The 11497-nt window shown below is 31.1% G+C and overlaps 2 protein-coding genes across 3 annotated transcripts; both read left to right on the top strand.

Annotated features, from left to right (window-relative positions):
- Nucleotides 1–6487: 6487 nt before the first annotated feature.
- On the top strand, nt 6488–8027 carry LOC107918163 (probable serine/threonine-protein kinase WNK11). Of its 2 annotated transcripts, XM_016847694.2 has the most exons (3): nt 6488–6626; nt 6933–7436; nt 7601–8027. In XM_016847694.2, exons 2-3 carry the CDS (start codon nt 6933–6935, stop codon nt 7979–7981), a joined length of 885 nt encoding a protein of 294 aa, XP_016703183.1. In that variant the 5' UTR covers nt 6488–6626; the 3' UTR covers nt 7982–8027. The 2 variants fall into 2 exon arrangements, with proteins under 2 accessions (XP_016703183.1, XP_040932393.1); XM_041076459.1 differs by having other exon boundaries at nt 6552–7436.
- A 1382-nt stretch (nt 8028–9409) lies between these two features.
- On the top strand, nt 9410–11264 carry LOC107917299 (probably inactive receptor-like protein kinase At5g41680). Its single transcript, XM_016846664.2, has 2 exons — nt 9410–10535; nt 10615–11264. Exons 1-2 carry the CDS (start codon nt 9410–9412, stop codon nt 11262–11264), a joined length of 1776 nt encoding a protein of 591 aa, XP_016702153.2.
- Nucleotides 11265–11497: the final 233 nt, after the last annotated feature.

Genomic DNA, 11497 nt, shown 5'->3' with positions numbered 1-11497 from the left:
CACAAATAAAATAACATTCATAGCATAATTTAATTACTAAATCCCTATATTGAACTATTCAAATCTAAATCATACATTTAAGTGAAACGGGCCTCGTTTAAGTACTCTAATTTTTTTAATTTATTTTTTTTTATAAATTTCGACAGCATTTCTGCTTATTTTTACATAAAACCCCCTACAATTAAACCATATTCATTTCAAACATAACCAATTCAACCAATTTATTTCACACATTTATTTTCTATCCTAAATACTTTCTAATCAACTTAATAAATATAATATCAATTTAAAATTATCATTGTACAAATTAAATTGAAATGGATAAACTTTTTCTTTATAATTTTTTGACTTGCAATACTAATATTTTAAACCATTTATATTCAAAACATAATAACCTTTATACACATCCTATGTACATGCCACATTACCAAAAGAAAATATACATCACCAAAAGTTTGCTGAAGTCAGGTCTGGCTTTGGATGCTGGTTCAGTACTTGACTTCTACAACCTGCGCACGGAAACAACCGTACGCTGAATATGCATATACTCAGTGGTATCACTATATTTCAGTTTATAATTAAATACATTAAATCACACACATACTTTTACGTTACAATCATCATCACTTAATGAACAATTAAATCTTTTTATTTTATCATTCGATTATATATATATATATCATTCTTATTTCTTTATTTCAATTCTCAACTTTCACATATGCCATATCATTGAAATTTAGTTTTATCAGTAGATTTATTTCATTTGCCCCTATTAACTTGACTCGGACTCGGCGGATACACGGATTCCAACCAACACACCAGTACGGTACAATGTGCTTTAACGGTACATAGTACCTAATCAGTAATCAGTAACAGTAGCAGTAGCAGTAACAGTAACAGTATTCAACACACAAAGTGCTGAATCTGTAACAGTAACGGTAACAATATTCGACACACAAAGTGTCGAATCGGTAACAGTAACGGTAACAGTAACAGTAGTCGGCACATAAGTGCCTGATCAGTAAGCAGGCAAAAACCCGTACTCTTCCATATCCTATGGCATGCCAACTATATCCGACTAGCCCGACTAGTTAATAGGGTATTTAAATAATTTTCAGTACAATTTCCATTTCGATTCAATATTAATTATAATTTATTATTTTGATCAATTTTCACAGTAATACAGTAATTCACTTCATTAGAAATTTTACAGTTCAATGCAATATACGTAACATTATTCAGTAATTTCACAGTTCAATTCAGTATTCAAAACAATATTCAGTATCCCATAATTCAGTTCAGTATCAATCTAAATTTTAATACCCAATTATAAATTTTATCAGTTCATTAAATACTTACCTTAAAATACTTACCACACATTCATATTAAATTAAACACATATTAATTATAAAGCTTTAGTTATATTGATACAAACCAGAATTTTTTTCTTCGGATTTAATCCTCGACGATCTTTCCTTTTCCTTTTTGTGCCGATGCTTCAAGCTCGATATTAGCTACGAACAATTAAAATAATTTCACAATTATTAGCATAACACAATTTAAATACTGAAATTTTTATCTAACTTTTACTTTAATTCCAATTTAATCCCAACTAAACCTATATATTTTTCTTTCTCAATTCATACCTCTTTGCTACTCAATTTCTTGTCAAACCCACATCTAACTATTTAAATTTTATCATATTTTCATAATTTCGAATTTATTTCAATTTAATCCCTAAAACTCAAAACTTATAGCTTAGTTTACAATTCAATCATTTATTCAATTCCAATTAGAATTTCTATCAAATAGACCCCCAATTCTATCATTTGTTCAACATAACTCATGTTTAGAAATCTACTATCTTTCAAAATTTCAATATAAATCATGACATATTTTGTCCTAGGACTCCAAAAACTTAAAAATTACAAGAAAATGATTAAATTGACTTACCAATTTAATTTTGAACCTTGAAACATAAATTTTCCTTTTTCTTCTTTCTCCCCTGTTTCTTCTCTGTTTTCGTTTTCATTTCTGTTTCTTTTTAACTCATTTGTTTCTTTTATATAATATAATATAATATAATATAATATAATATAATATAATATAATATAATATAATATAATATAATATAATATAATATAATAATATAATATACTTAATTATTAAACAAATATATATATTTTAATCAATAAAATCTTTGATATTTAAACCGCCTCAGCTATAGGAAATGGTTTAATTTCCTCTTTAGTCCTTCTAGTTTTTCTTTAATCTATAATTAAACTTTTACCCTTATTCAATTTAATCCTTTTTACTAATTACTCTAAATTAAGCTAAATTTACTTAATTAAAACCTAATTAGACACACTACTAGGCTCATAAATATTTTTAATAATTATTTTCGAACTTATTTCACTAAGATGGAGGCCCGATAACACACTTTTTCGGTGCTCACGGATTTTGGGTTGTTAAAGTTAAGCTATAGTTGGAGTATATGAATAACAATGTTAGTAAAATGTTGTGATGTTTGAATGGCTTTCATAAGGGTTATTGAGCATGAAATGGTATGAATGAATGATGACTTGAAATGGATATATTAAATGGTTAAGTAGGTTGAATTAGTACAAGTTGTATTGATATGTTTTGATGTCTATTAGTGAAAAGGTTTGATTAGTTAAATTGAAAAAGGCTATACGAATGATTGGTATGATGTTGATGTTGAATGGTTCAGCATATTAATATAGATTATGATGAATAGGTGAAATGACTAAGTTTGGTGTCAAATATGGCCTTTTGGTTTAGTTAATATTAGGAATGATTAAATGGATGCCTTGAAATATGTTTTGAATTGGTTTTGTGCAGGTTTTAGTGTGTATTTATGCACCAAATGAGCTATTGATTTGATTTGACACGAAATAGGTACTAAATGGCCAGATTTTACCAAAAATAGGGATCTCGTCACAATGTGGAATATCCCTCGTCATAACGACGACCGACAGTTTGTGACGTCGTAAAATCTTGTGGTTTGACGTTGTGATGTGATAAACTATTTGGTGACATCATGACGTGGAGATAGTGACGCCACGATGCCGAGCCCAAACTTTCAAAACCTTACAATTTTGTCCTATTCCATTCTCAGGTCATTAAAAGAGCTCTCGTAAGCTTGACTAAGGTTCAGATTTGATTGAATATCATAATATCTAGATGTTTATGACAAGATTGAATACTTGAAGGATTTATTTATGGCGAGCTTGTTCTAACATTTTATATGTTACAAAAAGGTCCCTAATTGATCTCGAGTTGACTTTAAAGCATTCGTATGCTCGTATAAGACCCAAGAAATAATGTTCATGTTATTCAAAGTTGTATTATTATAGATTTCATGATTGATGATGTGAAATTATTAATAGTTGCTTTGACAACGAATGTGGCATCCTATTGTTCGAACCCGACGATCAGGTCTGGTAAGGGGTGTTACAATAGTATTTTAATTTCTTCATTTTTAATATGTATTTTTCTATGTTCTCATTCTCAATTTTTTTCTCTCTATGTGTTATCAATTATTTTAAATTATTTAGTATTAAATTAAAAATAAGTTGTATTTTAATTAATACATACAATCAATCTGTGCATGCACAGGAAAGAAACTAGTTATTTAATATGAGGAGGGATCCACTTACATCAGTGTAAAACTTAAATGGTTTTACGAGATCCAATCGTTATATTTCCTTCTCCATTCATGTAGATCTTGCATGCCAAGTTTGGCATGCCTAATGTTTCATTTCATTTTTAAAAAAATTTAATGGTTAAATATATATTAATGCAAATAATATTTTAGATCAACATAATAAAGATATTGGATCGATTAAAAAATTTATAGGCATAACAAGTAAAAATATTTTGATAAATTCAATATTGGTTGAATAATTAAAATATTAATCATACAAAAAATTATAAAATATGTAAAACCACTCAAGTTTTACACCCGTATAAATTTATCCCTTCCTATTTATTATTATAATTTTATAATTATTTATTTAATTTATAACACTAAAGTAATTCTACAACCATTTTACAAATTATTCTAAATATATTAAAAGCGAATGAGTTGAACAAAGTAAGTAATTTATTATTATGAGTAAATTACAAAAATAGTCACTTTTATTTGCCTTAGATTATATTTTAACCACTTATGTTTGAAATGTTATGTTTTAGTCACTTACGTTATCGTTTTGTTACGAAGTGGTCACTCTACCGTTAAGCTCCGTTACCTCCCTAACGGCGGTCTTTCGTGACAGTCCAAATGGGTTTTAAATGCCAACTTAGATGTCCTACGTGGCAGTCCAAATTAAATTTATTTAATTACATAACCTATTTTCATCCCAGCAATTGGACATCCAAGCTGGCATTTAAAACCTATTTGAACTGCTATGTAGGAATGTCATTAGAGAGGTAACGGAGTTTAACGATAAATTGACCACTTCGTAACAAAATAATAATGTAAGTGACTAAAACGTAACATTTCAAACATGAATGACTAAAATGTAATCAGAGACAAACAAAAATAACTATTTTTACAATTCACCCTATTATTATAGTTGATTGGTAAGAATCTAGGTTGATTGAAGGTTAGGATGAAGATGATAGGTTAAAGATGATGATCAAGTTTGAGAATATTTAAATATTTTTTTATAATATTATTAGTATTTTTTTAAAAAAATTAATCAACATTTTAAATTTGTTTAAATATAATTTTATGTTAATTTTTTTTACAATGCATTGTATAAAAACAAATAATGAAAACATCGTTTAAACTAAAAAAATAAAATTTTAAAAATAAGATAAGATAATATCCGATAAACATTGGACATCTTTTAAAAAGTTTACAGATTTAGTTTTTTTAATATTATGTAATTAGTTTAATTATGATTTGAAAAAAAATATTAATTACATGGATGCACGTTATTAAGATATTAGTTTAAAATTAAATGAAATACAAACATTATGTATTTGTATACTCGATATTAATGTCTCACCTACATTTTTATTTCTTGGGTTACAAGGTTGGCAGCTTGACCAAATTAAGAATATTTCTTTAGCTGTTATATGTGTGTACACATTACTGTAAAATACATTTTTTTTAATTTTAAAAATAAATTTTATTTATAAAAAATATTTGCAATATAAGTCATTCGAATTGATTATTATTAATATCTAATTTACACCTTACACATATATTTTTAATTCGAATATCAAATTTTAAAAAATTTGTAGATATAACATTTGACTTAAAAAAGATGATCAATGCTTAAAATTCATCACATGAATAAAAAAAAAATTAGCAAATTTTAATTTTCATTCAACAACTTTCTTGGAAGCCAAACACGCTCCAAATTTATGACTCCATGACACAAAAAGCAGAACACAAAATAAGAAAATTTCAAAGTCATAGACTTGCATTAGGATTACGTCCATTCTTCTTCCCTTCAGTCAATGTATATCTAAAACCTCTCTAGTGTCATCTAAGCCGTCCAAATCATCCAAAACAACATGGACGGCCAGGATTCAGTATTAAAAAAAGTGCCAAAGTTGACCTCTTTTAATTTTTGCAAAATACAAGGAAACAGAGCCTTAAAAAGGCAATAAAAAAATTCCCCAAACACACGCTGCAATGTGGTAAAATCTAAAGGACAGCGGCCAAAGGAAATTCAAATATTTTTTTAAAAGCAATGAACGTAAACATAATTTTTTTTAAAAAAAATAATTAACACTTATAGTAGAATATGAAAAATAAATTCCATCAACATAATAAAATTTAATTTTAAAATATTAAAAAGAACAAAAAAACAAATTAAAATCTTAATTTTAAAATATTAAATATAAGCTTACCATTAAAAAGATCTTATGTCTTTATCTATTAGTTTATATTTAAGCTTATATAAGACCGTAATTAAATCTTTATAAAAAAAATAAAACAGAATATTATTAGATCCTGGTTCAGCTTAAAGCCATTTCCTTACAGTTTATTTATGATTTCGGTCCCTATATTCTTTTCATATTTAAAATTCAATCCTTCTATTTTTAAAATTTAAACTCTCTACTCATTTCATTCAACCATTGAAATCTTTCCATTAAATTAGATTATTTGATATTTTTAAAATAAAAAATTACTCGTATAAACAATTTAAAATTGAGTAAAAATCAAGTAAGAAAAAAAAAATCTCACAACCTCAAACTCAAGATATTTATTTACTTGACCTTCCATTCACGTGCATAATATTAACCACGTGAGCATTTTTTTACTTTTAAAAAATATCACATAATTCAATTTTATTGAAGTGTTTTAATATTATTATTAATTGAACTTCTGAATTAAAAAAAAGGAAAATTAAATTCTTGAGATAAAAAAAAATTAGACCTCTCCTCAATCACTGTGTATAAAAATATATAAATGTAAATATAAATTACAGATAGCTACACTAACCTAGTTTATTTTAACCTAAGAAGAATCTTCCCTATAAATACTACTCGTAAAAGCGGCACTTTGGCTTTGCCATGTTCCGTGCTCCGCTATACCCTTCTTTTTGCAGAAAAAGCTTCTGTTTCTCCTATATATATTTTTTGTGGTGAGCTCTCTAGAAACCCTTTTTTTTCTCTTTACTATTTTCCTTTTTTTTTCTTTTTTTTTTGCCTTAAAACCATAAGCTTTTGATGATAAAATTTCATTTTGTTTGATGGATTTTCATGAAGTTTTAAAAAATTTCTCTTCATACTAAGATCTTCTGCAAGTATTTTATTTTTCTGTCCTTGTTTTAGTTCTTAAAACTTTGATCCAAAACCAAACAAAAAGTGTTTATCTATATAAATTTAACTGGTTTTCTATATGGCTCTTTTATAACTTACGTTATTTGCGTGATCATTATCGTGAGCAGATGCCTAGCGTCAACCCAGACCAATCCGACAAGGATTCCGAGCCCTTTGTGGAGGTCGATCCGACCGGTCGTTACGGTCGGTACACAGAACTTCTAGGATCCGGAGCCGTCAAAAAAGTTTACCGGGCATTCGATCAAGAAGAAGGAATTGAAGTTGCATGGAACCAAGTCAAGCTAAGGAATTTCTCCGACGATCCGGCGATGATCGATCGGCTTTATTCGGAGGTCCGGTTGTTAAGGTCATTAACCAACAACAGCATAATCTCGTTGTACAGTTTTTGGCGTGACGAGGAACATAACACACTCAATTTCATAACCGAAGTATGTACTTCGGGGAATTTGAGGGAATATAGGAAGAAACATAGGCAAGTCTCAATGAAGGCGTTGAAGAAGTGGTCAAAGCAGATTTTGAAAGGCTTGAATTATTTACATTCACATGAGCCTTGTATCATTCATAGAGATCTCAATTGCAGCAATGTTTTTGTTAATGGAAACACTGGTCAGGTAATAAAGTTACTTCTTTTTTTATTTTATGTTGCTTTACTTACATGTTTGGTCACTAAGAAAAAAACTAAAAAAGTAAAGCTTAGTACTTTGGGTTTGAAAAAAACTAAAAAAGTACAGCTTAGTACTTTGGGTTTTGATGAGCAAATCTGGATCATCAACAGGTTAAGGTTGGTGATTTGGGGTTGGCGGCGATCGTGGGGAAGAACCACTCGGCGCATTCGATCCTCGGGACGCCGGAATTCATGGCGCCAGAGTTGTACGACGAGCATTACACCGAACTCATTGACATATACTCATTTGGCATGTGTGTGCTTGAGATGGTGACCTTGGAAATTCCCTATAGCGAGTGCGATAATGTGGCCAAAATTTACAAGAAAGTGTCAAGTGGGGTGAAGCCTCAAGCCTTGGACAAGGTTAGAGATGCAGATGTGAGGGCATTCATTGAGAGATGCATTGCTCAGCCCGGGGAAAGACCGTCCGCGGCGGAACTGCTTAAGGATCCGTTTTACGACGAAGTTGATGATTATGACGAAAACGTTTGATTATAGTACTTAGGCATATATTTTTGTTATTGTATTGTTACATTTTTTTAAAAGTCTTAAATAGTGTTTATGATTGTATGGTAAACTTTGATTATCTTGACTGATTAGAGCTTGGTTTACGTTTAAATGTGTACATAGATAGTGGTTTCCACAGAAAAACATATTGATTAAAAGTTTGAATGGGAGAAAAGAATATTGTGTGTGAACTTTAGGTTTCTTCCACATGAATTCATCTATATTTTATGTATTTTTTTAAAACTAAAGATAAAGATTAAATGGGATTTTGGTTGTATTTGAAGTAAAGTCAAAACAATATTAACTAAACAGAAAGATCCATTCAAAGGGTTGAATTTGATGTAAAGAACATGCTATGTTTTGAACAGGCAGCCAACCTAAAGTGGCCCTTGGCATATATTATTATCATATAAAGTTGGTTGATAAAGAGGGCATTTGTTTTGTATTTGCTGTCACACTCAAAATTGTTGGGAAATGATTGCTACAGCATGGCACTGATCTGGCTGGCCTGCACTGATTTTCCATTTTCAAAACAAAAAATGTAGAATTTGATGATATATCCTACAAAAATGTAGAATTTGATGATATATCATACACTTTGTTAGTGCCCTTCTTTGATAACTTTATCTTATATATTTAATTTATATAAAGGGCAAATGGCATGTTGCCGCCGCCCCCCCCCAAAAAAAAAAGGTTTTTCAATTACTTTAGCAGAAGCTTGTAATTTACATTTGCCTATAAGGTGGAGTAATTTATAATATTTGAAGGGATGAGAAATAAAGTATAATGATATATAACAATAATAACAATTTTCACTTTTGCTTTTTGTTAATATGTCAAACTAAACAAATTTTGGAGTGTTGATGTGATTAAAATAAAAGTTTTACGAAGTCAACTTCAAGCCCTTGCTTTAAATTAGTATTTAGTTTAAATTAATGAAAAAATTGCTAATTTTTTGGATGTCTGAAAGGGTTGCATTCATCAAATAAAATTTTTATGCAATTGTTTCTGTTTCCACTTCAAGCCTGCAGGTTGATATTCCCTGAAATAATGAACTAATTAGGAAAATGAATATTGTTTATGCATATTCAGGTTGATTTGAGACAAAGAAAAGGTAAAATATTGTATGTTTGCTGCTTGGTGGCTGAACAGCACAAGGTTCTAGTTTCGTAGGATGTTCCAAAAATAAACATTGTTTTTGTCCGCGGATATTTTTACAAACAGCGAGCCAGATATGGAAAGGCATCTCGGTAATATGCTGGTACCAATCTAGTCCATTGAAGATATCAAATTAAGTAAAGTTGATCAAAATTGCTGACAAGAAGTTTTGGAATCCAAAAACATGTCCTTATCTGATGTATCAAACCAAGGAGGAACAACAATGTTCTCTGACTCCATAAAGGTGCCTTAATGATGAGCGGTGAAAGTAGTCGAAAGATGCAGAGAAGAGAAGGCTTTAACATGTTTGTCAAGGGGCTAATATGCATTGCAGTTGTTCCTCTGTTAACCACAGTGTGTATGGGAGGTGAGTTAAGTGAATCCCAATCTTTGCTTAGCTTCATTAGATCAGTTGATCCACAAATGAAACTAGGAGCTTACCTATGGAATGAGTTTTCAACAAGTCCCTGCTTGGTTAAATCTGAAGTTGTGAAGTGCAATCTGCAGGGTACCTCCATAATAGAAATAAGGCTTGAAAGCTTGAATCTCAGTGGGGTAATCAATGCAGATGCCCTTTGTCAGCTCCAAAGCCTTGAAGTTCTTAGCTTAGCGAGGAACCAAATACATGGGACGATACCTCGGTCAGTATCGTACTGCAAAAGGTTGAGGTATCTAAACTTAAGCAGCAATTCTTTAAGTGGGAGAGTTTCATGGAGTACTCTAACCAAGTTGAAATATCTCAAGAGCTTGGACATCTCCAACAATCATTTCACTAACCGAGAATTCGAGCTCGTTTATAAATATAGTCAGTTAAATGCAACCGTTCAGAATGAAAATGTTGCAGGAACACCAACAGAGTCTAATAATAACAAGTCAAACACACTATTGTGGACTTTCGTACCTTTATTTCTTGGCCTTGGATTCTTCTTTATGTTCTTATATTGTATGGGCAAGGTACTAGGTAAAAGAAGTAAAGCTAATGAGATTCCAAGGGCTATCAAAGAATCTCCTCTCAAACATGTTCCAGTCAATGCAATACAAGAACTGAAGCCTGAGGGTAGACATCAAGAGCTTGTGTTCTTTGTTGAAGACCATGAAAGATTTAAGCTAGATGATCTACTAGATGCCTCAGCTAATTTACGAAGCCAAAGCCTTTATACCAGCCTTTACAAGGTAATACTTAAGAACAATGCTACTTATGCTGTCAAAAGATTGAAGAAATTGCAGGTTTCTTTTAAAGAGTTTGAGCAAACAATGGGGCGGATAGGGAACTTGAAGCATCGAAACATTCTTCCTCTTGTCGGATATCGTTGTACCAACACAGAGAAACTTCTTTTCTACAAGTACCAGAGCAATGGAAGCCTACTAAGCTTGCTACGAGGTAAATGATTTTAGGGCACAGCACCCTTAAACATAACAGCATTGCATGCCTAAATTCTTATAGCTGCTTGATCGTGCAGGCTACATTGAGGGTAAAAAAGAATTTCCATGGAGACTTAGGCTGACAATAGCAACTGGAATTGCAAGGGGATTGGCATTCATATACCAGAGTTCCAATGACCAGGACAGCATTCCTCATGGAAATCTAAAGCTATCAAATATATTGTTGGGTGAAAACATGGAACCATTAATAAGTGAATACGGGATCTCAAGGCTTTTAGACCCTAAAAAGAATTGCCTCGTCCCCTCCAACGGTTACATGGCACCGGAGAAGAGTTTATCGGAACAAGGCGATGTCTTCAGCTTCGGGATTATCCTACTGGAGTTACTAACCGGAAAAACCGTGGAAAAAACCGGGGTAGACCTTCCTAAGTGGGTGGGGTCAATGGTGAGGGAAGAATGGACAGGAGAGTTGTTTGGCAAGGATGTCACCAAAGATGCAATGCAGTGGGCATTTCCTTTGCTAAATATTGCTCTTAAGTGTGTCTCACATTCACCAAAAGATAGACTAACTACAGCTGAGGTTTTGCAGAAGATAGATGAGGCTTTGTTTGCGCACGAAGATCGTACGGTCTCCTCTATGTCTTCATGGGAATCTGGTCCCCGTGATTGTTGTATGCTGCATAGTGTCATACCTGAGACTTGGGACACTCCAGGATCAAATTATTAGTGGACAATTCAGAACCAGAAAAGGAAAGGTACCATTGAAGAACTTCCATGTTAAGCTAAATAAAACATAACATATATATATATATATAAGCCTTTTAGTGGAAATGAAGGAGCCATTAGGCCAATGTACATAATGGAGAATGAATATAGTTATAAGTCATGTTATTATCATAATAAACTTTACATTTACTTGTCTTTTGTTTGCTTGTCTCTTTTCTTTTTTTTGTCTGAAAG

This window comes from Gossypium hirsutum, chromosome A01 (assembly GCF_007990345.1).
Source record: "Gossypium hirsutum isolate 1008001.06 chromosome A01, Gossypium_hirsutum_v2.1, whole genome shotgun sequence".
Lineage (NCBI taxonomy): Eukaryota > Viridiplantae > Streptophyta > Magnoliopsida > Malvales > Malvaceae > Gossypium > Gossypium hirsutum.
Note: the sequence above shows the minus strand (reverse complement) of the source record. Positions and strands in the feature narration are given on the sequence as shown.